The 27466-nt window shown below is 40.9% G+C and overlaps 1 protein-coding gene across 2 annotated transcripts; it reads left to right on the top strand.

The window, feature by feature from the left end:
- Nucleotides 1–14946: 14946 nt before the first annotated feature.
- On the top strand, nucleotides 14947–26416 carry phlda1 (pleckstrin homology-like domain, family A, member 1). 2 transcript variants are annotated; one of them, XM_018092062.2, is made up of 3 exons: nucleotides 14947–15195; nucleotides 16794–17361; nucleotides 25009–26416. In XM_018092062.2, the coding sequence occupies exon 2, from the start codon at nucleotides 16880–16882 to the stop codon at nucleotides 17318–17320; it is 441 nt and encodes a 146-aa protein (XP_017947551.1). In that variant the 5' UTR covers nucleotides 14947–15195; nucleotides 16794–16879; the 3' UTR covers nucleotides 17321–17361; nucleotides 25009–26416.
- The last annotated feature ends 1050 nt before the right edge of the window (nucleotides 26417–27466 follow it).

Below are 27466 nucleotides of genomic sequence, written 5' to 3'. Positions count from 1 at the left end.
CACACCCGTTTAAGGGGAGGGGATTGGGGTTTCACACAATCACAGCACTTACACTTGTACAACATGCATTTTGCATGTATAAAAATTCCGCATAATTCTGTTATCTTATATTCCACCATTTGTTTTTCCTGAAAAGTTTATTGCCCTTGCAGATATTGTATGTTCAGTGCTTATTACGTTTTGATTAATTTTGTGCATTTTTGGTCATTTTATTGCATTTTTAGTTCTGCATAGTTGGTGGTCACATGATTTTGTCCGTAAAACTTAACTTGCCCAAGCCAACATATTCATACAACATAAATTTCATATGTTTAACATAGCTTTGTAGTTTGCAGTAGAAAGATACCCATTTTTGTTTCGTCAATGTGTACTTTCAGAAAATATAGTTTTGTAGGGTCTCTGTACTGTTAGGTGGTCTTATAGCACATAATACACATACCGGGGTGCTTATATTGCAGCGTTCAGAGCTGCAGAAGTAAAAATTCATATGCACTATTTTAATTTTGGTTTTTCTAGATTTTCTAGATACTTAGCTAATCCTATGAACAATGGGCATCAAACTGTTCTGTGGACCCTTGGCTTTCATATTTGGGATGTTTTTTCTTGGTGTTTAAAGCTGGCCATACACGTGGCGATCTGACGATGTTTCGTACGACCATCAGTCGCACGAAACATCGTAAAATCCGCCACACACCATTCACAATAGGATTTCTACCTCCTTCTGCCGATTCAGCTCTGAAGGGAGAATTTTGGTCAGGCGCCTTCTATGGCGCCCGATCAAAATTTTCCAACTGGTCCGATCGGCGAGTCGGGCGATATCGGCAGCTTCCTGCAATATCGGTCGACTCGCTGACATACCATACACGCACCGATTATCGTACGAAACGAGGTTTCGTACGATAATATCGGTGCGTGTATGGCCACCTTAATGTTATATGGGAGATAAGGTGCTTGCAAGTGGAAGATTTGAGGTAATTGTTTTTATAGGAACTGTCAGGATTAGAAATACATGGTTGGAATACTTGGTGGAATGTGTAATTTTCAAAAATATATGGATTCCTGGGGTAAACCTAATGTTCCAGGTTTTCTGGCTTTGGAATCTAAAATGTCTTATTCTGTTGTAATGTAATTTTACTGCTGGGAGTTTTTGATTTGTATAAGTCTGAAATCGGCATACAACTATACGCATATGGTATTTGCATGTTCGAGTGACATGAGGCTTTCTTAATCAGTTGAATTTTGCCCATGAAATAAAAATTATTTTTCTGGTATAGATCTCTATCATGAAAAGTAGCAATTTATTTGTTTGTAATGGGAAATCTGCTGGCACTAAAAGGGTTAAACAGAAGGGACTAGTTGATCGTTGTAATTGTATTTGAGCGCTGGTACCTTATTTTGTTGCCTATCTCTAGAAATGCCCCAGTGCGGGGACAGATGGGTTAGTGCAGTGCTGTCCAACTTCTGTGATACCGAGATTCAAGAATTTTTCTGGCCTATGTGGTGGAGGGCAGCTAATGGAAGCCAGTTTTGACCGCTCCCAAATGGTTGGTGCTTAATGCAGGGGTATAATCATCCATATGTGAAAAAAAGTTTGTCGTATTAAGACATACCCTTAAATCTATTTGCCTCCTCCCCTGTGGATAGCACAGCAACCCCCAGCATATAATTACACACCTTTGGGGCCATATAATGACTATTTCCAAATGCACATAGGCAGGCTAAAGCAGGGCAGGCAGAGTACGGCATACACAGGCAGCATAAGGCAGGCAGTGCTTACAGTGACACTGCTTGCACTGCACCTACAGCCTGAGGTGTGAACTGGCTGCAGTCACAGCAGCCAGACAGGTGTGGGGCTGCAGGCCAGCAATAAGTTAATGCATTCTTCCATTTAGGAGGTAGGACAGCATCAGACAGAAAGAAAAGATGCTCTCCAGAGAGTCTTTCTATGCCTGCATGGAGGTAGAATTAAATTGCCTTTAAATTATCTTACTATTGCCTATGTTTTATTTTACCAAACTAAGCTCAGTGAGCATTCCTCAATGCTGGCCCGTGAGATATATAGCCAGCTGAATTGCTTAAAGTACTATGGTAGGCACCACTATTTTGGAGTCCTGCCAGAAGGCATGCTGCTTTAGTGGGAGGGCTACATGCACATACCAGTGCAACTTGGGCATTCTTAAGTGATGTTACCATAGTTGTTTCCTTTAAGACTTTCAGATTTGGTGACAGGACTTGTACACTCTGTCACTGGCAGCAGGGGCGATTACCTGATATGAGAACAGATGAAATGTGTCCCTCTTTACCACAAGGTCTGCACAGCCTACTCATTAATCTGAAGCTAGTAGATGGCCAAGTATCCACCTTTCCACAGGCGCAAGAAGGGTTTCTAAATTCTCAGTCTGCTGTCATTTTTTTTTTTTTTAAGCAGTTGCTCAGATGGTCCTGTATGAAACCAGCTGAAAACTCCTGAAACACCTGGTAGAAGAAGCCCCTTCCAAACATATTGCATCCTAAATGATCCTGTTCAGGGAGGCTTGCCTCAGGCAAATGGGACATCTGCTCAATAGATGCGCTTCAGTCCCCCTGTACACAAATACTTTGTTCCTGTACCTCACGGAAAGAAATCTCTTTCCAGTTCTGCCCAAAAATACATTTATGAATAATACTAGATATCTTACAATGTTAAACAGGTTTCTAAACATGTCCACTCACAAAATGGTCTGTAGTAACAAGCAGATAACATAGAGCTGGACCTAACATCAAACAGCAGTTCCTGAATTGCTAAGTTATCAATCCAATTGCAACATTGCTGTGTGACATTTAGGGGCAGCTCTGAGTAATTGGAATTTTCTTTTTTCAATTACTATATTTTCAGGTCTCCCTAGCTAAAGATTCAGGTTGGCAGCTACTTAAGATATACCAATGCCTTATTTTCCAGCAACTAGGTCACCTACCACACAAATGTGCTAGATGCAGCATAGGTATCATACCACCCCTGTGTCAGTATACTTTTCTCGGTTTCTAACGTGTCCACAAAAATTTTAAATACAGAAATGGTAAACATATTGATTTTTTTTTTTTTTTGTCTAGTAGCCAATATAGTTTTGCAACAAAAGAATGTTCAGGGGCAATGAAAGACTTATGGTGGTCATACAAAAGCTGACAAATGGCAGACTTGGCCACTTCAGCCCAAGGTAAAGTATGGGGTCCAAAGGTGGTCTCCCCAACTGACATATTGCCAGGGATCAGGATGGTATGTTTGACGTTTAAAATTTCTGTCTGTTAAGGACTGTACTGGGCCATTGATGAAGTCTTCTAACCAGTCTTTAGAAGCCCTTGTTATGATACAGTTGTTGGCCTAGGGACCAAGTGACCAAATGAGAGGTCTCATTCAGTAAACAGAGGAGACCTAAATGAGCCCTAGATCTACCATGCTTTAACTTTAACCCTGTGTTTAGGGCTTCATCCATTGGTTTAAATGTGGTTCCACAGATGACCCTACTATTTCTCCCCTTCTTAAAAAACTTTAGGGCTATGGAGCCCCAAGATAAAAGAAGAGAGGGATAAGACGGAAACTAGGGGGCTGATTTACTAACCCACGAATCCGAATTGGAAAAATTCCGATTGGAAAACAAACTTTTTGCGATTTTTTTCGTCGCCGCTATGACTTTTCGTAAATTGTGCGACTTTTTCGTAACCATTACGACTTGCGCGAATTGTCGCAACTTTTTCGTAGCCATTACGATTTGCTCATATCTTGTCGCTACTTTTTCGTATTGAGCGCTCGTAAGCGGCGGGCGAAACTTTCAGACTTAGCATGATTTCGGAAGCCTCCCATAGGACTCAATGGCACTCTGCAGCTCCAACCTGGCCCAAGAAAAGTCACGATACTGAAGCTTGAATGAATCCGAAACTTTCGTACTCTGCGCAAAGGCTACGGAAAAGTCGCGACAATTCGCACAAGTCGTAACGCTATGAAAAAGTTGTGACAAAAGGCTTCCCTTTTAATATACCCAGTGCTAGTAATTTAGCTACTGACGCGTGGGTCACTCAGGAGGAAATTCAAAAGAGACTTGAACATGTAAAGGTAAACAAAGGTCCAGGACCGGATGGGATTCATCCCAGGGTATTAAATGAGCTGAGCGCTGTAATTGCCAAGCCTCTTCACATAATTTTTCAGGATTCGTTGAGGTTTGGCATGGTGCCGAGAGACTGGCGGATTGCTAATGTGGTGCCGTTATTTAAAAAGGGATCTCGTTCTCAGCCTGAAAACTATAGGCCTGTTAGTCTGACGTCAGTAGTAGGAAAGCTTCTGGAAGGGGTAATAAGGGATAGGATAGTTGAATACATTGCAGTTCACAATACTATTAGTTTGTGCCAGCATGGTTTTATGCGTAACAGATCTTGCCAGACTAATTTAGTTGCCTTTTATGAGGAGGTGAGCAGGAACCTTGATGCTGGAATGGCAGTTGATGTCATCTACTTAGATTTTGCTAAAGCGTTTGATACAGTACCTCACAGAAGGTTAATGATCAAATTGAGGAATATTGGCCTAGAACATAATATTTGTAATTGGATAGAAAACTGGCTGAAGGATAGAGTACAAAGAGTGGTGGTAAATGGAACATTTTCTAATTGGGCCAGTGTGGTTAGTGGAGTACCGCAGGGGTCAGTCCTTGGTCCTTTGCAGGATGCTGCCGCTTTGCAGAGCGATTTGACAAAATTGGAAAACTGGGCAGCAAACTGGAAAATGAGGTTCAATGTTGACAAGTGCAAAGTTATGCACTTTGGTAGGAATAATATAAACGCAAACTATCTACTGAATGGTAGTGTGTTGGGGGCATCCTTAATGGAGAAGGATCTAGGGGTTTTTGTAGATCACAAGTTGTCTAATTCCATGCAGTGTCATTCTGTGGCTACTACAGCAAATAAAGTGCTGTCTTGTATAAAAAGGGCATTGACTCAAGGGATGAGGACATATTTTTGCCCCTTTATAGGTCCCTGGTAAGGCCTCACCTTGAGTATGCAGTGCAGTTTTGGGCTCCAGTCCTTAAGAAGGATATTAATGAGCTGGAGAGAGTGCAGAGACGTGCAACTAAACTGGTAAAGGGGATGGAAGATTTAAGCTATGAGGTTAGTCTGTCGAGGTTGGGGTTGTTTTCTCTGGAAAAGAGGCACTTGCGAGGGGACATGATTACTCTGTACAAGTACATTAGAGGGGATTATAGGCAGTTGGGGGATGTTCTTTTTTCCCATAAAAACAATCAGCGCACCAGAGGCCACCCCTTTAGATTAGAGGAACGGAGCTTCCATTTGAAGCAGCGTAGGTGGTTTTTCACGGTGAGGGCAGTGAGGCTGTGGAATGCCCTTCCTAGTGATGTGGTAATGGCAGACTCTGTTAATGCCTTTAAGAGGGGCCTGGATGAGTTTTTGAACAAGCAGAATATCCAAGGCTATTGTGATACTAATATCTACAGTTAGTATTACTGGTTGTATATATATATAGTTTATGTATGTGAGTGTATAGATTGGTTAGTATAGGTTGTGTGCTGGGTTTACTCGGATGGGTTGAACTTGATGGACAATGGTCTTTTTTCAACCCTATGTAACTATGTAACTATTTTGCGAAACAGTCGTAACAGCTACGAAAAAGTCGCGACAATTTCCGAAAAAATCTCAAAATACCGATCATTACGAAAAAAACGCATTCGGACGCCTTCGGACTGTTCGTGGATTAGTAAATCAGCCCCTAGGTGTAGGCCTACATACTGTTTATTATTCAGACAAAACTAAAAGTGATGCAAACTATGTGAGTAATTAATACAAACTCAGCAGTAGAAAGCACTCACAGCTACAGCATCAATCAGGTCAGTGATTTATTTCAGCATACCATCTACGTGTTTCGATCACCACAGGATCGCCATCAGGATGACGATCCTGTGGTGATCGAAACGCATAGATGGTATGCTGAAATAAATCACTGACCTGAATGATGCTGTAGCTGTGAGTGGTTTTTACTGTTGAGTTTGATGCATTATTTTTGTCAGCACCCAGCCATTGCCCCGATACTGGTGAGTGCCGATTCTTTACAATTTTATATATATAAATTTTTACCCTGTGGTCTCCAGAAACTATGTCCACTGTGACAGATAAAGATTTTGACCTGTTCTCTTGTTTGGAGAACCTATGAAGCAGTACCCGCCAATTAATTACCATGGATCCAGCATCTAAAAAAAGCTTCGGAGCTCTCACCTATTCCGGTAGTTCTCTCTTAAAGGAGACATATTGGATAAATGATAAAAACCCTAATTTTGTAGACAATTATGAATAATATATGGTGCTGGTTTCACTTTATGCTAAAAATTAATCCTATCTGTAAAAATGGCCCCTTTATTGGAGCTCCCTATAGATCCTATCACTTCTCTGTTAGAGTTTGAAATGAGGGGTGGGCGTGTCCTAATGGTGCCTGCCAGAAGCACAGTAGGAGGGGGAGAGCTAATCACAGCCCTGCAGTCATACAAGCACAGACAGGCTTCAGTTCCCTATCAGGTCAGCCTAGCTGCTGATTGGTTCCTGTCCTACAGTGCAGTGTATTGAGGGCCGCTGGCTTCCCAGCTCATCCAGAGAATTCAGCCAGCAGGAAGTCGAACGGATGCAGGCCCGGATTTGTGGCGAGGCCACAAAGGCCCGGGCCTAGGGCGGCATGCCGCCCCGCGGCACAAAAATTCTGACATTTTGCTCCCATACGAAGCACTGGGGATTTGTGGTGAGACCACAAAGGCCCGGGCCTAGGGCGGCAGAAACTTAGGGGCGGCATGCCGCCGCGCGGCACAAAAATTCTGACATTTTGCTCCCATGCGGAGCACTGGGGACTTCTCCCCAGTGTTCCGTATGAAAGTTTAAATGTCCGCGCATGCGCGCTTGTGACGGCGCGGTGGGAGGTGGTTTGTTCGCGCATGCGCAGGGGGGAATAGGGGGCGGCCTAGGGGCACCCAGGTTTGAAATCCGGCGCTGAACGGATGGGCGGGGCTAGTGGGGTTTTGGGCAAACTTCTCAATCAGTCCGAAACACAACTTTTTTAGCACAATCCTTCTATATCTAGAGGAGTACAATTCCCTGGTACATTCTTAATTTTTATAGGATATGTCTCCTTTAATAGTGAACTAGAATCCATTATATCAAAGATCACCAGAAGTACAAAAAAATTATTTTCAGGAGAAGACAAAAACGTTTAATAACACAAAATACTGTTCTTACTCTCCTGCAATAAATGTTTCTCTTGGCCATGCAGACCTTCCACCACTTCTACCTCTAAAGGATTTTGTGGACAACAGAAACCTTTATGGAACCGTCAAAAATGCCTCTCCAAGACCTCTGCAGATAAATAACCTGACTCCTAAAGTCAGAGGCACCTCCTTCCTTCCACAGGAGATGGTGGAAGGATGTCTCCTTCAATTCAAAGATTTCTGGTTTTCTCACTCCACAAAAATGTGGGTTCAAAAGCTATTTTTCAGACACCTTCCTCCTACAAGGTTTTTGTTGTCAAGGACACTAACCAACTCCACCAAGAAACATATTCCTGGCAACTATTCAAGATGTTCTGGACCAACATGGTCAAACTATTTCCATCATCACAATGCCACCTAGTTTCAAAGAAGAATGGCACTGTCTGAACAGTTTTGGATCTAAAGAAATTAAATGTATTCTTCCACGTACCAACTTTTAAAAATTAATCCCTGTGCTTTGTCATAGCAAGTTCTTTACAACCTTTGATTATCCATACATCCCAATAACCCCTATCACCTGTGATTTCTACACTTTGCCTTTTCCTCAAAGCATTTTTAGTTTCAGGCTCCTCCCTTTGACCTAAATGATCTTCTTGTCCAAGGTCCATCCAGAGAAGTCACTCCTCCACACAGACCTGTGTATCCATGTTCTCAGACAACATGGTTGGATTACCCTTGTGGAAAAGTGATCTTTACTTCCATCTCAGTCTACCAGTACAGCAGTTCACTCCACCGTTTAGGTCACATTCCATAAGCAAACTGCAATGTAGTTTTCTTAATTGCAGCCTCTTTGTTCAGCCAGAAAAGTTTCAGAACTCCTTACAATATCCTGGGTCTACCCTCTATCCTCTATAATACACTGATGTTTCAGAGTACTGTGCACTTAGTATTTTAAACCTGGAATTTAATGTTGAGTACAGGTATCAGACCTCTTATCCAGAAACCCATTAACCAGAACGTTCTGAATTATGGAAAGGCCATCTCCCAAAGACTCCATTTTAATCAAATAATTCAGATTTTTAAAAATGATTTCCTTTATCTCTTTAATAATAAAACAGGACCTTGTACTTGATCCCAACTAAGATATAATTAATCCTTATTGGAGCCAAAACAATCCTATTGGATTTAATTACTGTTTAAATAATTTTATTAGCAAACTTACGGTAGGAGATCCGAATTATGTAAAGACCCTTTATCCATAGCATTCTGGATAACGGGTCCCATAACTGTACTGTATATATTTAGTTTTGTTGATAATTTAAGGTTTTCTTTGTCTTTAAAGTGTACTTGCACTTTGTAACTTATGCCACTAGATGGTGATTGCATGAAAATACTTTTTCTGGATAAATGTAATGTTTGATCTGTTCAGAGTGTGGATTTTATTTGACCGGACTGGTTTGTATTATTTTGGAGGGAGGGTTGGTGTGAGATGTTTCCACAGATTTCTCTGAGCACTGATAAAGGTATTTGCTTCTTTTGGTTGTATTAGAAGTAGGGATTGTTATTCCCTAAACCAATAACTCAGATTACTAATTTGACATACTATTTATATAATTTCCATTGATTCAAAAATGTATTTGAAGTAGAAACCCCAGGTTTTATCTCCTGTGGTCTGTTGAGCCACACAGGGGAACAAAGGTGACCTCGGAGGAGGAGGAGGAAGAGGTGCTACAAGATGATGCAAGTGACCGGGGAAGCTCTAACTCCCCACCACAGGTAGCAGAATCCACTCAAAAATCTCAGATAGAAGTGGGTCATTCTTTCCTGTCTGATGTGTTCTACAATCATGGTATACAAGACCAACTTAAAGAAACTCTAGACAAGCTCTGTGGCAGGATATCACAGAAACAAAAATTCTTCCCAGTCCACAAAACCAGGGAAGAAATCATATAGAAAGAATGAGAGACACCAGATTGGAGGCTTCTCAAGGACAAATGAATGAATGTGCTCTACCCCTTTGATCAACCACTTAAGGACAAGTGAGAAACTATCCATAAGATTGATGCCCCTATGGCCAGTCTGGCCAAATGCACAACAATTCCTTTAGAGGATGGCATTCACTTGGAAAGGCAATTTTCTCCACATCCACTGCATTCACAACAGCCTTCAAACCCACTGCACTGCCTGTGTTGTGCAAACCATGGTCCTATGGCTTCAGGAAACCTTCACAACATCCTCAGCCAAGAATATAGCCATGCACAATCTTCTGTTAAAGATTCTTAATGCTGCTCATTTCCTCTGCAATGCCTCCATGTCCTACAGCTGCTCACCAAGTTGTCACCTTTATTAGTAGGAGCCAGATGGGCCTTATGGCTCAAAAAAATGCTCCAACACCATCACCCTGGTACCTCCGACCAACACCGTCAGGGTTTTTACTCAAATCTGTCCCTAAAAAAGAAGGCTCACTACGACCAGTATTGGACCTCAAACAACTAAACAGAGTCCTACATGTTTCATCCTCCAAGATGAAATCTCTGAGGTCAGTAATTGCAACCATGGAAAAAAGGAGACTTCTTCACCTCCACAGACTTAAAGGTTCCTAGCAGTATCTACACTTCACCATCCTCAACGTCAATTCACCATCAATTTCAAGCCATGCCATTCGGCTTGGTGACAGCTCCCGAGTCTTTACAAAGGTCATGGCAGCCTTAGTGGCATACATGTGCCAGCAGGATCTGTGCATTTTGCCATACCTGGACGACTTCTTTGTCAGGGCACCATCTCATTCCATATCACTGACACACATTCATCTCTGTGTACAAATATTGCTGTCCCATGGCTGGAAAATCCACCCCTCTAAGAGCACCTACATCCCTCCCAATACATCAATCATTTTTTGAGGAGTCACTTTTGATTCCGTCCAACATTGCAAGTTCTTCACAGCAGAAAAGTTCTAAGGTGGCTCTGCCTCCGGACCACAGCCATTGTCATAACACCATACTGGCCCAGACAGGCATGGTTTTCTGATCTGCGCTAACTGTCTATCGCACCGCCCTCGCAGAGACCTGACCTCCTACTTTAAGGTCCCTGCTACCACCCAAACCTGGCCAGGCTCTCCTTAATGACATAGCTAGTGAGGCCTCCATCTGGAGGAACAAGGGTTTCTCGCCAAATCTCGTGCAAGTTAACAGATATTGGCTGTGTGTGCCTGCACCCAGGTGGATTCAGTGCTTCTGTATGCAGGCACAACAAGAAGATTTTTTTTAAGCATTGTCAGCCTGCATTTATCCTCAGGTTGATAATACGCCTCATGTGGCCTTGCCCTTATGTGACTATAAATAAATTAAGTGTAAGTTAAGCCTTTGAGCAGCTCATTTCAGGTACTTCTCAGTCGTAATTTAGGAATTTGTTTTATCATCTATTTATCTGTTAAGGTGATGGTGGGTGATAATAAGCTAATTTGTTTGTTTGGCCCTATGGCTGTTGGGCCAAACAATTGAATTACTACAACAGGGATAGTTGCTGTCAGAGCAAAGACCACATCAATGAGCCAATGCAGTCCTTCAGTCCTTTAGGGCTGTGACAGAAGGGGAGATTAGTCGCCTCGTGACAAATCTCCCTTGTCGCAGGCGACTAATCTCCCCGAAATGCGACCCCACCAGCTAGAATGTATGCCATCCCACCGCCGATTTACATTCTAGCCAGTTGGATGGCACTTCGGGGAGATTAGTCGCCTGCAACAAGGGAGATTTGTCGTGCGCCGACTAATCTCCCCGTCTGTCACAGCCCTTAGAGCCAGAAATAACAAAAAAAACAAAAATATAAATATTTCCTAATTAAAACAACAGGCAAAAAGTATGTTCAGCATAAGCCCTATTCATTGAGCTCATATTTCACTCCGACCTGACAGGTCATACAGACAGCTCCAAAAAAAACTAATTTTTGAAAAGGTATTGATGATTTTTTGCACATATTTGATTGCTGTGCCATACATTACTTGACATGGGAGATCTTTTGAGAATTATTTTAAAGGGACATTTTTTTTTTTCAAAACACATTAGTTAATAGAACTTCTCCAGCAGAATCCTGCATTGAAATCCATTTTTCAAAAACATAAACAGATTTTTTTCATTTCATTTTGAAATTTCACATGGGGGGGGGTGCAAATGGCATCTGCACTCAAAACAAAGAATATGAAAGCCCCTCTAATACAATGGTTTTCAGATGTTTTTTGGTTCCCCTTTGAGGTCTGACATGCTTAAATTCACCCCGTTCTCATGAAAAGTCTGCAGCAATTTATATATAAATTTATATATAAATTGAAGTTCCACTGTATCTCCTAATGTAAGGCAGAAACACAAGCTTGGTCTAAATTCCTAGTGAGCTAGAAATCTAGTGAGTAACACCATGAATAATAATTTACCCCTTGTGTGTGAACTAATAGAGAAATAAAAGCAGCAAGTTTCAGGTCACAAAGGAGCCCACTGTCACTAACAGAGAACCTATGACATTTATACCAGTTCTCCGATATTTATTTGTGCTCTGTTGATGTGTTTAGCCTAAATAATCTGTGCTTTATCTGTGTATGAAGGTCTAATACATTTAAAGAAAGTTATATTTCACAGAATATGTTTAACAGTTGAATGATTATTATGGATATAACATGCAAATAAATAGTCACTAAGTGGAGTCATGTGGTGTGGGTTACAATGTTCACTTAAATGTCATTTGTTGTGAAGTTTTGGAAACATATACAGTACTTTAGCTAAGAGGATAGTAAAGGGGTGGGAAAAGTTAATGTTGTGATTTCTTTATGTGATGATCTGTGCTGCAAAGCCATATTCATATGTCTGAAATGAGAGGTTACGGGTTCAGAAACTATTAATATCCCTCTTCTCTATGTTCAGTATTCCAGCTGGAGGCAGCTCAAAGGAATAACTAAAGCAACTTCCTGGATTTAAATGCCAAAAGCTTTGAAGTGAGATGACTGGCATGTCATAACATAGCAGAACATGAAAGGCCAATGAGCTACTTCCTACTGCAAATAAAACACAAGTGTGAAAAGGGGGTGGTAGTGTAAGTGTGAGTGAATTTATGAACACAGTAATATTATTGTTATCATTATTAATAACCACAAATTGATCTTTAAAGGGTCATGATCAATGGAACAAACAAACCTAAAGTTTGTGCTGAATTTAAAGGGTTAAGGTGGCCATAACCAGGCAGATATTAGCTGCCGATTTAGCAGTCAGCAAGTTAGCAGTTTATCTTACCATGCACAGGGCACTCCGACAGGCCTACCGACCAATATGTGGTCAATAATTAGGCAGGTATTATTCGGATGGATTTAAGTCTTTTCATAGTGATGATGGCATTGGCTCCTTGATGCACTCCTCGTCCTATAACAGCCTGTATCTCTGTTGCTGTGATCTGATCATTTGACCCTATATCGACCCACCTCAAAGTATGGCCAACTTTACTCTTTGTTTTCAAAGGCATTATCATGAGCTATAGTGTTTAGTATTGTATTTAAATGCTAACCACAAAAGTACCTGCACCTATATCCATCAGTGTCCACATCATGGTAAATCACGTTGTGGCTCATGCCACTATATATATGGCTCATCTGCTATAATAGTGGAATTCTGGGGAAAAATGCTGCATTGTGGGTAAAAACATAGTGAGTTGCATAAGTTCTTTGTGGCTTGCACTTTGCACTTGCATTTATAAATGAGCTCTTTTGTGTAAGTACTATGGCATACTAGAAATTCTAATTGCAGCTAAAAATTATACAAATATTGTTGATATATTTCTTTCATCTGGGGTAAAAACATGGAATTACTTTTTTTGAACAAATATTATTACCTTTAACCAGCAACTCACCAAATTTTTTGATGCCTAAATTCTTATTATTGTAATTGTTCCGGTTTTAATGGTGGGACATACTTTGGGGCAGTATCTAAAAAATTGGTATACAAAAGTCAAAAAGATCTGCTTAATTGGCGAGGTTGCCAAATAACCAGTTCTTTCCCCACTATGTCCACCTTGAGGCAAAATCAGTCTAATCTGATCATTTGGCCCTAGAACCAAATGATCAGCTCACAACAATGGGCATGCAGGCGGAATGAGCACCACATCAATAAACCGATGCGGTCCTTGTCCCAATAGGATTTTAAACCTGCCCAATTTTCGGTCAGATATTGGTTGGGCACGCCCATCACAGGGCCCCGTACAATGGCAGATAAGCTGCCAACTTGGTTTGAAGGGCCCAAATCGGCATTTTAAAATTGCCTGTATATGGCCAGTTTTAGTCATAGGGTAGGTTAGCTCAAACAAACCAGTCAAGGTGGGAAACACAAATAATGCTCATGTAAAATGGCAAGGTACATGACAGGTAGTGACAAGTTCTACCACACTAAATTTTTCTGTGTGACTTAAATTATACAGGTGTGTAGGGTGAATGCTGCAATGAGGGGTAAAAAAACTGAAAAAGGATTTTTGTGTTGCTTGCAGCACTGCTTTAGTAAATGAGAGGATAATAGGGAGGGGAAAAATGTAGCCAAAATATAAGTGTATAAATGTACTTTTCACTTATTATTTACTGAAGGTCACACCTTGAGAACTAGGAAATAGTTATAGGGTTCATCTCTGGTTAAATGGCTAAATGCAAAGACTTTTTCCAGAGAGTTTAGGAAGTTTGCACATAATTCAGACACGACAGAGGATGCAGCCCTGGCATTAATTTTAGGTATTTCCCATTTTAGTCAACAGGGTCTGCCTAAGGCAGGCCATACATGTTCAGATGTTCAGATTTTCCCTCCCCGATGACCAATTTCAGTGTGATCGAACAAATCTGTCAAATTATCATAAGGTTAGTGGGCACTGAACGATCATATATCTAGTGATTTTTCATCCATCAGTCAGAAAATCAATTGGGCAGGTTTGGAAATGTTCATCCTTAACAATGAAATTTGCCCATTGTCCAATTGTTTGCAGGACCAATCATGTAAGCTTCCTAGCTTCAGCTAGACAAAATTGCTTAAAAAGGTTGTTTTCGTTAATGGGCAAATCATACTTTTAAATGATTGTTTCAGGATAAGCTTGGTCCTACGATAATGAAAATATCTTTTAAGAATCTTAAGTGTATGGCCAGCTTAACACCTAGCTTGTGCCCTATAATATCCTACTATGTCACTGCACCTAGAAATGTATCACAGAGCCCACTATGTCCCTAAAACTACATAAGGTGAACAACAATGTTTGTCTGTATTTGTAAAAATTATATAAAACTCACAGACTAAAAACACAGGTAACCAGGATATTACAGATACTTGGTGACCAAAAACACGCATATTAATGCATAATGTTGCTATAAAGCCAGGGTCCGCCAGCTCTGGGATACCCCTCTTCCCACTGAAGAAATTAAAGGAGAAAGGAAGGTAAAATCACTGGAGGGTGCCAAAAAGTTAGACACCCCATCCTCAGCGATGTTAATTTGCGCACTATAATAAATATGCCCCATGTGTGTTGTGAGCTCAGGAACACATTTTATAAGGCACAAACTGCAGACAGTTGCCATGTACAGAATGTCCCATTGGAAAGGCAGTGATGAGGTTATGGAGAGAAATGATGAATGGCCTTTGATTTAGCAATGATAGCCCCCCCCCCCTCTCTTCCAGCCTCCTCAGTGCAACCCTCTGTCCCACAGAATACAGCACAGACTTCTTGCAACATCCCTTCTGCCCGCAGCAGCCTCTGCCGTCTCTTGGCTCCCGGCATGCAGTGGGCGTGGAGCGCTTCAAAAGCCTAGCGCAGAGCGGCCAAGCGCAGCTGTTGCAGTCACACAGGGGCAGAATCGGCACCAGTCGGAATTACACTCCGTCCTATTGTTGCCTGGGATCATAGCTCGCATTGTTGGTTACAACATAAATCTGTCCGTCTTCCACGGATTATCTAACGCTGTCGCCAGGTAAGAACCTTATGAATAAGTACCCTAAATACTGTATATTCGCTATGTATAGCACAAACATATTCACGGAGAATAAACTAAATACAGAGAATAAACTGAAGGGACTAGTGAGCACCGAAGAAAGGCAGGGGAAGTAGGGATCCCAAAGGGGCTACTGGATAACACAGAGCAAAGTAAGCAGGAATTACAAATAAAAGAAGGGCGGTCAGTTCTGAAAGATAAGGGAAAAGGAAATGTGAAAAATGAATGAGCATATAGCAATTATTACACACAAGGCAAGCAAAAGTGAACTCACAGAGGATAAGCCAGAGACATGGAAGGCAAGCAGAAATAAATCCAAGAGAAAGCAATAAGCATTTATGACAAACAAGTTAGGCAGAAATAAAGAAAAGAGCGGCTCGCAGTTGCGGATAGGCATGGCAAGGTGAGCAGCAATGAGCACAAAGGAAAGGGCTCTCAGCATTTATAGCAGACGAGGAAGGTAATTAAGAATGGAGCCAAAAAAGCGCTTGGTAGTTATATGGTGTGAGCAGACATAAACTAAAACGTTTAGCAGTCGTGATAGACGTGGAAGGCAGGGACGAATCAATTATCTGTTCAGATGAATGGAACAAAGAATAAGCTAAATGTGCGACTAGGTCTGTGTAAGGGCTGGGGATGTCTCCTAACCCTGTTGCGGCACGTTACATGCCAGACGGTGTTGTGGTGCCTACAGGATATGCTAAAAATACAACTTGAAATATGCGAGCAGTTGTACTGTCATCGGGCCTAGAGACAAGAGAGACAAATAGGTTTCTTATGTTGAGCCGGGGCTACTGGGCTAACATTGCCATTCACAAAGATCTTACATTTGGGCGGATCTGCTGCTATTAAACCCTTTTCTATAAATCAGCCTAATCATAACTGAATGGCCTATGTGTGTTACATGTGTGTTACATGGCGTGCCGTGGGCTGGTAGGGAAGGGCAAGTGTTTCACACAATAGGAATCGTGCGGGGGATGTGCCCATGGGATCCCCCTGTGCAATTAGCGCTGAACTGTATGTATCACACCGCTAATTAGAGTTCGCTTGGCTTCTCAAGGACTTGGTGCAGGTATGTACCATTATTATGTGCCGTTACTATTTCCCAGCACTGTCCTCTCTTTATGTGGGTCACAATTCTCATTTGTGGGAGCTATGCCATCCTGCTAAGAGCCTTATTCGCTAATACATTATATTCGCACCTGGAGATGGAACAGGGAAAGGCTTGTAGTGTTCGGTGGTCTCTATTTGAAAAGGAATCATGGTCTTTATAGCCAAAACATCCCAGTGTATCCCCAACTACCATACAGTTCTCAAGCTTTAGATACAAATGTCTCACAAAGTTCCTTAGTTAAGGTCTGAATAGAAGTGAGATGTAATTTAGGCTTTTGGCCAGTAAGTGGCGCACAGATGCCGAGCACTCGCCATCTTCCTGGGAAATCACCCAGGCGGAGAGAAGCGCTGAGTGGCTGCTGCCGTCACTCTCAGCCCATTATATCCCTGTGTGTGCTTGCTGCCTGTCTGGCACATCGTACGCCTCCACTGACTCGCTGTTAATGCTTCACTCTCCCACACAGCTTTACTCCTGGATCCTGCTGGTGAGAGCGCCCTGTAGCTTCCCGGGGAGGGTGAGTGTTTTCCAGCAGCAGCAGCGAGGAGAAGAATGTTGGAAAGCAGCTGCAAGGTGGTGAAGGAGGGACTGCTGGAGAAGAGGAGCGATGGCTTACTGCAGCTGTGGAAGAAGAAGCGCTGCATTCTTACCGAGGAAGGGCTCTTGCTCATCCCACCCAAACAGCTGGAGCAGCAGCCGAGCCCGCCCGCCGAGCCCGCTAGGATCAAGGAGCTGCACTTCTCCAACATGAAGACAGTGGACTGCGTGGAAAGGAAAGGCAAATACGTGTATTTCACGGTGGTGATGGCAGAGGGGAGGGAGATAGATTTTCGGTGCCCGCAGGACCAGGGCTGGAATGCAGAGATCACCCTGCAGATGGTGCAGTACAAGAACAGGCAGGCTATTCTGGCAGTGAAATCCACCAGGCAGAAACAGCAGCACCTGGTCCAGCCGCATGGCCACCGCATCCGCAGCTCGTCCAACTCCGCATAGCCTGCTGCTGCCATTCACACAGCTCTGCCATCGGATTCCAGGTATGGGCTTACCACTTGTACATTTGGGAATTGGAGCTTCCCCACCCCCATTTTACATTCCTTATGTTTATATGGTGCTCCATCCTTCCCTGTTTTATACCTCATCCTGCTTCTCTCTGTACATGTGAGCAGTGTATCTGGGCAACAACTAAAGCAATTTATTTCCAGAGAGGGGCTTTAGAATTACATCAATGCAATTCATTTATATTACTTTTCTGTGGTATCTTTACTTTCACCAATGTCCAACTTGTGATGGTGGTCCAGCAGGGAGGTTATTGTGGGCACTAAAGGCAGGTTGAGCAATAGCTGGTGGCCTATAAAGGAGACTTCTCCTACTATTCCTACAGTATAGGATATGGGCCACATGTCACCGGCCTTACAGGTAAAATGTATTCACTTTTCCCCACATATCATTGCAAGGATATGTTTCAGATTTCGCAGTAGCCCAAGGGTGTTGGCAGATGGTGATATTTGTAGTTTATTAACATGGGACTCAGGATGCCCATGTATGGCATTAGATGATACCATGTCCATTGTTTATTTAATAGTAATAATACTAAAAAAGGGAGCAGTAAGGATTTCTTTTAATCTTTTACTATCCCCTGTTAGTGCAGTATGAGTGTCTGGAGAAGAATGTTATAGAGTACCAATAAAACCTTAGGAATCCTGTGCTGCATACTGATGCTGTGCAAAGCAGTAGAACATTCTCAGCCAGGCACAGCATTCCTACCACACAGCTGTCCTCAAGTGCAATGAGTGGTCCCCGGGCTTCTTGCTGCTGGTTCAACAGGTCCCTGGGTTCCTGCAAGATAACCGTAATGGAAATGATGTGATTGTCACCGTGGCTGCTTCTCAGGCAGTTATAGCTCCCATTGCCACGCAGCTGGAATCCAGTGCAAGCAGTGGTTGGATAATAAACAGAACAGATTGTTATGGACACGATCTGCAGGGCAATACCTCACATATCATGAAAATACTCATTGCATAAATATCATTGCTCTCATACTTTATTGCTTTAAATACCAATCTTTTGTGGCTTGCTTGTGTTTTTGTTATAATCACTTTTTATGATAATGATCATGCAAAATAAGTGTAGTGGCTTTTCAATGCAGATGGCGGCAATTTTCTCCTTTTGGATCCCTCAATTTGCAAACATTTTCTAGTCAGCGGGTGGCATGGCAAATGCATAGGAGCTGAGGCGTGTAAAGGCAAACTGCACCCCCACCCCAGATGGCTCATTCCATAGCAAACATAATATGCAAACTGTGCATATGGAAAAAATTCCAGCCCCATTAAAGCTGACTGTCTGAGCAGGCTTCCAGAAGGTGTGTTCTGGAAATGACTGTATCTAGAGATAGAGATAAAGTGCTTTTAATGGTGCAACCTAAATTCCCGTGGAGCCCAGTTTGCTGCACCTTTATGATTTCATGGCTATAACATGTCACAGCCGTGGGAAGTTTCTGCAGTGGCATTGTATTCACATTATTTCACCACGTCTGGCAATTTAAAGGTTTAGATAGCATCATTTAATTAAATGGCAAGCAGTTCTTATTGAGAATTTGGCTAAATAGGCTTAGTTAAACTAAACTATTTTTTCATATTTACAGCATTCATTTTTGAAATGTAATATTCTACTTATTTTTGTTACATGTTTTGGTTATACACCACATGCTACTGGCAGCAAAAAACCCCCAAAAAACAAATCTCTCTGAAAAGTCTAATATCAGAGATGGCAATTAAGAGATGGACAAGCTTTCTTAAAGGCAAATATGCCCTTGCATCTCTAAATATAGTGCAGATGCACCGTTAATGTTATATTTTGTACTGCTTTAATGAAAATACCCCTAAAAACCTTACTACAGGCTTGATAAAGGGCTGGTTTATGCCCGAAACGTTGCTGTGTGCACTTGAGTAAAGTCACTTTTTTCTACAACATTTCCGGAGTGCTGCTGTTTTTTCATTTTATCCTAAAAACCTTACTATTACCAGCCATTCCACTTCCTGCCCATCCGGGGCATATAGCATTTTTCATTGAAGGATGCCAGCCATCCCCCATCTAATCGGCAGCTAGTCAGAAGCTTGACTGATCAGATAGGGAACTGCAGTATATCATTACCTGTGTGAGGGCAGAGCTGTGATTGCATACCCACATCCTTCTAGGCTTCTGGAGTATGGCCATAAGAACATACCTACCACTTATTTCTTGCAAACAAGATATATTCCATGAGGAGCTCCAATAATGGTGTGATTTTAAATGTAACAATTGTTTATTTAACTCAAATTTGAATTGGGGCCTTATATTATTTATCATTGGCTACACACAGAGAATCATTTTACAACATGCTGTATGTCCCCTTCAAAGCCTTTTGTACTGAGCCTTAAGCAGTTATCTCAGTGATCCCCAACCAGTGGCTCCCAATGGCCTCAAAGCAGGTACTTATTTTTAAATTCCTAGCTTGGAGGCAAGTTTTGGCTGCATAAAAACCCAGTGTAATGCCAAACTGAGCCTTCTAAATAAAGGTTGGGGGCCCCTAAATTATCTGGATCATTGTTTCTTAATTCTATGCCTAAAGGGACAGTAACACAAGTATAAGTTAGATCTGTGTCCCAGTCATGGCTGCATTTGCACCTGTTGTGGGATAAAAAATTTGGTACTAGATGCAGAGCCTAGCACTAGTTTGTGCAAGGCAGCCCCATACTGGCACGTGGTGATGACAGGGCTTAGCACCATTTGCTTGTGGGTGGCTCTCTAATTTGGGTGTCTGGATGGTACTTCTATATGCTCCCTCCCAGCCCTCATGAACACAAAACTGCCAAACTTTGGCTGTACTGTATTCATCCAGAAAATACAGGTCCTCGCAGCAGGATAGCATGCAAAGTACAAAAAATATGGTGGCTTGCGGCTGTTCTTGGCACTTTGTATAGCGCACTGCTTTTTGAAAAACAAGACGTACAGTCTTGTTATTTTGGAATGTATGCGAACAGTTCGTTAAAATTCCACAAGTTTTTCATGGTATTCATTAAAATTTTCACAAATAAAAAACGTACTTTGCGCAAAGAATACAAACATTTCGTAATTCATTAACGCTTTGGTTACACTTTCCTTGGGACTATCTTTTCGCAAGGTTTGATCTCTTGAGTACCATTGAGTCCTATGGAAAGCTTCCAAAGCCAGACATGGAAGGCTTGAAACCCAGAAAGGTTTTCATGGCATTAATGAACTTTTCAGCACAAAAATTTTGTGACGCAACGCAATTGCGATATTTTCGTATGAACGATAAAAGCATTGTCAAGACATTTTAGAACTTCAGAAATTATTGTGGTTACTTCGAAATTATACCATACCGACTTTCAAGGCCAGAAAAAAATGCATTTTAATAAATGTGCCCCTAGGAGAATACATTATCTTCCACACCTCATACCCTTTTGCCAGGAGAGTGCCATATGCTGTGGCAAGACTAAGCACACCAAAGAAGTGTACTGCAGGGTTTTGTATTAAGGTTGGTTATTTTTCTTTTGTAATAAGTTAGAAATAAGTGTACACACTATGCCTGGCACAAATTTGTACAGAGCAAGAATTCACACAAGATATTATAACGTTGTAGTGTCTTTTTTGGTCCCATTACCTTATTCGAAGGCTCATTCATGTAAATGAATGAAAATAGTCTTTTATGTGCAGCTTAAAGGGCACCTATTGCCCCTATATTGTTTCCTCCACCAGAGTTGCGGCCTCACAGAGCCCGTTCTCTGGTTGGGGGAAACAATATATATATATATTTTTAAAAAACTCCCCCCACCAGCGCTGAGTTACCTGCTCCCTCCCGGTGCATTTAGCCCAGCGCTGGCAGGGACAGTTTTTAAAAAAAGAACCTATTGTTTCCCCTATTTGGAGTGTGCCCTTCAATGTGGTTTTTTAATGCTGAAAAATACCTGTAACTGTTTAAGGCCCTGTCTCATGCCCCGGGCTTGTAGCTACAGATAGGTCCTCAGGTTTATTGAGTTTGACTGAATGCAGACGGAATGTCTGACTGTCTTGTTGGTGAGCTCCTAACTCACAAGTCATTTAATATGCATCTTACTACTAGTAATTGTTGTAGGAAAATCACAATCAGCAAGGTCAAGGTGATACTGACTGTTTTTCGATTACTATATATTAAGAATACCCATACAGAATGATCTTGAGATGAATAGTAGACTCAGTAAATGGTTTTCCAGCCTTCCCCTCAATAAAGTTGATTATTTTTTCAAGGCCATGGGCACAATGGTCACAGGTGCAGACCAGCTATGTGGGTTTGTGGCCATTTTTATAGCTGAATGGTAGTTTAGTTTATGTTTAGATTAGACAAGCCTGTTATGAGTCCCTACCACCCAAACCATGGCCATACATTAAAAGAGCAGCTTCTTTGCCCAATGTTCCCACCTTGAGTTGCTGACTTGAATGAGCCAATTGCGTGTATGGTGGATTGACGAGGCGACCGATATTGCAAAAGCCTTGGATATCGGTCTTCTCATCGATAAGGTGCCCAAGCAAAAGCTGCGTTTAGGGCTGAATTGTCAGATAGGGGTAGAATTCCTATTATTTCTATCTCCAAATCTGACGATTCAGCCCTGAATGTCAGTGAGGGTTACGAACTATCTTTTCTGCAATCAATGGAAACTTTGGGCGACTTAATAATATGTATGCCTTCCCACCAGCAATTTACATTAAAGGAGAAGGAAAGGTGAATTCACTGGGGGTGCAAAAATATTAGACACCCCCACCAGTGATTATAATCACTTACCTTATACTGCAAACAAGCAATTCTCTTCCTCCTGTCAGTAGAGCTGGCTTTTTTGTTAAGAGTAAAGACACACAGAGCTACTAGTAGTAGATACTTGTCATGGCTACAAAAATAGACAATGCTTGTCTATTGCAGGGTATTTTCTGGTGTTTAGTAGCCACTTATTGTACAGCGCTGCGGAATATGTTGGCGCTTTATAAATAAATGTTAATGTAAAATGTTAATGTAATGACAAGTAGCTGCTACTAAGTAGCTCTGTCTGTCTTTGTCCTAAAGTTTGGCTTTTCACTCTACTACACATGCAGATGGAAATGGGGCAAATACAGATACAGATTATACAGATAAGCTCTGTTATCTGCTATGTTTCCTATGCCTTTTCTCTTTTTTTCAGACTGAATGGTTGCCCCCTGGATACACAGCAGCTTATTTATATAAACTATAGTAGTGTTTTTGAGCTAATACTCAACGTTTACCAGCGCAGGGCAGTCATATATTATATTTTAATTACTTTTAATCCATTTAATTTGTTGTTGTTACTGTTTCTTTAAATGGCTCCTCATAGCTGTTAAGACTCCCTTTAGATTTATGATGAAGGGTAGGAGACTGGCTGCATTGATACTTTCTTTATCCCTCAGAGGAGGAAGTTGTTAACAGATGTTGGTCTGTATGCTATTTTTACTCAGATTCCTGAGTTTAATGTTTAGATGCCATATTCCCATTCATGGTATAAGCTGTCAGCAGATGTAGTAAATAAGCAGTGCATTTCAAGCACCTGTGTGCTTATAAATCACAAAGAAAATAAGATCCCCAGAATGCTCTGCTACATGCTGATAAATATATATCTCAATCTCCCTAACAGGTGTTCAGTCTGATTTCCCCCTGCTACATCTCCTGGATACCACTGAGTAATTCTCAGTCAATGTAATTTTTCTAAATTGGTGGCAGCGTGGCTTAACCTATTATTATTACTTTTTTGATAGAGTAATATATAATGGTTTTATCTAATTTTTTGAAGTAAATGAAGGGTAGGGGTTCTTACTGGGGAAGCATATGTTGCTAGTGACTTTTAATTCACTTGCAAGGACATGCTTGTAAAATATTATAGTTGCACTGTAATCCACTGTATGGGTGGAAAAGTCTATATTTAGAATATGAAAAAAGGGCATTTGGTAAGGGGGCAGGCAAAGAATCTGAAAAAGTCAGAAGTGTAGGAATTGATAATTAGCACCATTTCAACAATTACAGAAATAGAAAACATCAGTTCTCTGGGTAGTTGGTGGCTGCCCACAGTCATGCCTGAGAATTCTATAGCCTCTATTATGTACTGCAGGGTGACACATTTAAAGCCAACAAGATGCTGTGAATCATAAACCCAAGTATCGTCATCTGGCAAGTCATAAACTTTATTTCATGACTGCTATCTCCAGCTTGGTGAATCACCAGCATGGAATGGGAATATGTATCTTCTGCCATGGTAATATCAGGTGTTTAAATGGGCAGACCTTTGCTCTTTCGTTTATTAGGTACATTTTTGTTAAGAGGAATGTATGACATGTATGATCTATATCTTATTAGGGTTTGTGTGCATTCTATAAATAGACAGTAAAATATGAGGGTATAGCTCATTGTATGCTTACAACATTCCTCCTCAGTAAAACTCCATGAAAGTTTGCTGGAGGCATTATTGCAGCCGTGCCCTAGTGGCCATAACCACATGGTTTGGGCGCTGTTTGCAGAAGATTACATCAGTTAGAGGATTTACAGTCACTAAACTGGCTGTTTCATTTTAAAGGAATATGCAGAAAGGGGCTCTGTCCACTAGAAGCTGTCGTCTCATAAAAGAAAAGATCACTCTTATCAGCAAGGCATTACGTTTTCTTATATGTAACTCTTTTTTTTTTGTAACGCTTCTTTTTTTCCTGCAAGCTCTGGTTCTGTTATGAACATCTGCACTCTGATTGGATCTTTGTCTTTGTGGAGTGCAGCTCACTTGACAGATAGTAAAATTAACCAACCAAACTAAAGATGTTGGTGGGGCTGGGAAGAGGTTTCCAAAAGCAGAAATGAAGACCTGTTTCAGAGCAATGTTACAGCGTGTTAGAGTGTGGGGGGCATGACTGGTTATCTGGCATCAGTGCCCACTGGATCTCACTGTATATAATGTGCCAGTATCTGCTGCCTTTTACTGTATATAACAGTGATTCCCAACCAGTGGCTCTTGAGCAACATGTTGCTCACAAGTCCCTTGGGTGTTGCTCCAAGTGGCTTCAAAGCAGGTACTTATGTTTGAATTCCTGGCTTTTGGGCAAGTTTTGGTTGCATAAACTGTACTGCCAAACATAGCCTCATGTAGACTGCCAGTCCACATAGGGGCTACCAAACAGCCAATCAGAGCCCCTATTTGTAACCCCAGGAACATTTTTCATGCTTGTGTTGCTCTTCAACTCTTTTTACATTTGAATGTGGCTCACAGGTAAAAAAGGTTGGGAATCCCTGGTATATAATGTTCCTGCGATGCTTGTACCTACTGTCTTTCACTGTATATAATGTGCTTGTTTTGGAAGACAGTAGGCACTGTGACAGGTAGTTGAAGAAACAGAAGAAACTGTGACAGGTAGTTGCTGAAAATCTGTTTAGCTTTACAATTAGCTTTAGTTCGTTCTGTGTATGGCCCATCTTTAGCCTCCCCCAACAAAACACTCTCCCTCTGCCTATGGTTTCATCATTTTGACGGAATTAAAACAATCACAGTTAACTTGTAATTGGTTGTTGTGGGCCATGGTAGCATAACCTCTCAATCCAGTGACTTTCTGAATGTAAGCTGCAAAGGTCAACTGACATTGACATTGTTCTTGTTCTCTTGCAGGTCTAACTAAAAAAGCACTTTAATGGGCATCAGAAGTATTTTTGTTCAGCTCATCTTATTGACGCATTTTGGAAAAGAACTGTGCCAGGCTGTTCAGTGGACAGGAAGAAGCAGACATTGCCAGGCCTGCTAACCAAGATGAATGATTGGTGTTTTCCTTGGACCATAGGAAGCACTGAGTAAATGGGAAATCTACAAGAACCAGATGTACTTTCATTTTTTTGTAATCTATTTATTCCTTCTTTTCTGCTATTTGCCAAACTCCACTGCATTCTGACCACAAAGTCAAATGTAACTGAATGTATGCAATATCTGGCGTGCAGTCTGACTCACCAGCTCTCCAAGCGCAGAAGGTGTAAATATCTTATTATACAATATATAAGGTAGTCAAAGGGCACAATGGAATTCACTGGCTATTTGCAGAAGATACATGCAAGTCATTTTAAGCCTTATAAAATATTTATTTTTTTCCATTGCCGAACAATCCCAAGAGACTCAAAAAATCCTGTGAGAAGAAAAAAATCAAACAGTGGAATAAGACACTTTTGGTTGTATTATTAATTCTCAGATCATGTTGATATTTTATTTGTTTGTATTGTCAGAGGGATCAGCCACATTCCCTTTTTTTTGCCAAATTACAGCAGCTTTTGGTTCTGGACAGGATTCATGAGCTTTATGTATCAGATGTCTTTTTAGAGTCCATAGCAGCTCTGTTGCCTAAAGTCCTTTATTTATGTTCTGTAAAAGCACTCTGCATACTGGACCAATCTGTATCTTATTTGGTGTTAGGTGTAACCAGCTTCCGTTCTAGCATTGTTCTATGGACATTTTACGGAAGTTTAAGGTTTTTAGAAATGAGTTGTGGGCAGGAGGCCAAGGTGGTACAAGAGCCATGTTGTAACACTGCGCAGTGCCACTCTGGACTTACTGGAACAGAGAGCTCTGGTACATGTGTACAGTGGGCTTGCATCTAAAATATTCTGTAACATTGTGTCCAAATGGTGAAATATGACTCTTATCAACTTCTTACGTGTAGGTGCATGTGTTAGTAACTGAAGGTAAAACATAAGGATAATTCAAGTAAATAAACTTGGACAGTGCCTAGTACCTATAGTATATCAACCAATAAACAGAGGGAAGGTCTGATGGATGTTTATGTTGCCAACTCACTGATGTAATGTTTTCCATCTAACATCAATCTGTCAATATCTTAAATGGATAGAATAAATCATTAAAAGTGTTGCCTCCCCTGATAACTCAAAGTGTATTTTAATCTGATATATTATGCACTGACACCACTGAGTACACTTCTGTTTCAGTTGTGTATTGATTTATTCATGATGTATATATTATTTACAAATATCCAACTAAGAATAAAGAAAATTCCTACATTTTTAAAAAAACAAAATGACAGATGTGTATATTCATTTTTTCTTTAAACTCATCTTCATGTGTAAGTTATATTAATATAGTGTTAAAGGGGCAATAATGATATTTATTACTATTAGGTTTATTGAATGAGGTTTGTGTGAGAGTAGTGGGATTTTGACCACCGCCACAAGTAAAAATGATCTAAATGAAGAGTATGCCATTTGTATCTATGGAAGGGAGAGACTCAGAGCTCATCTCTCACTTAGTTCCAGGGGATGTAGTTAAATACATAGATTTGTAATCTATAGAATTTCGTATTGTAAAAGTATAAGGCATGTTTTCCAGAATGCTCAGGACTTGAGGTCTTCCAGATAAGGGGTCTTTTCATAATTTGGATATCTTTACCTTAAGCCTGCTAAAAAATCACTAAATAAACCCATTAGGATTGTTTGGCCTCCAAAAAAGATTAATTATGCCTAGATTAGGATTAAGTACAAGTTACTGTTTTATTACAGAGAAGAAAGGAAATCATTTTTATAAACTAATTATTTAATTAAAATTGAGTCTATAGGAGATGGCCTTCCCATGATTTGAAGATTTATGGAAAATGGGTTTCCGGATAATGGATCCGATACCGAGAGGGAAGATAACTTTCTATGAAATCCTAAGAGGCTGTGCAAAAATCTTTTTGGATTTTTTACCAGTAAAGACAAAACAAGGGTACCTTTAAGATTAAAACAAAAAAGTTTCATTATATGCTATGAAAAGGATTTGTACCAAGACACTTTATAGTTTGTGGACCATTTAGTAAGGAAATATACAAAGATTACTGGTATAACATATAGTACGTGATTATCAAGGGACTGGTCTGATTCTTTTTTAAAGTCAAGAAGAATATTTTTCCTTCTTGAAGGAATAATATTTGCCTGTGACTTTGTTACCAATTTCATTTAATCCTATCCATGATTAGATAAAAATAGAATATGAGGTTGAGAGAAGACACAGCTATCGAATTAGATGCCCAAGTGTCCATTTATAAAGCTTTTGGTCAAGTGAGCCATAAGGGTACTTTTTCTTAAATCAGAAC

This window comes from Xenopus tropicalis, chromosome 3, assembly GCF_000004195.4.
Source record: "Xenopus tropicalis strain Nigerian chromosome 3, UCB_Xtro_10.0, whole genome shotgun sequence".
Lineage (NCBI taxonomy): Eukaryota > Metazoa > Chordata > Amphibia > Anura > Pipidae > Xenopus > Xenopus tropicalis.
The sequence above is the reverse complement of the archived record's forward strand: the minus strand, read 5'-3'. Positions and strand labels throughout refer to the sequence as shown.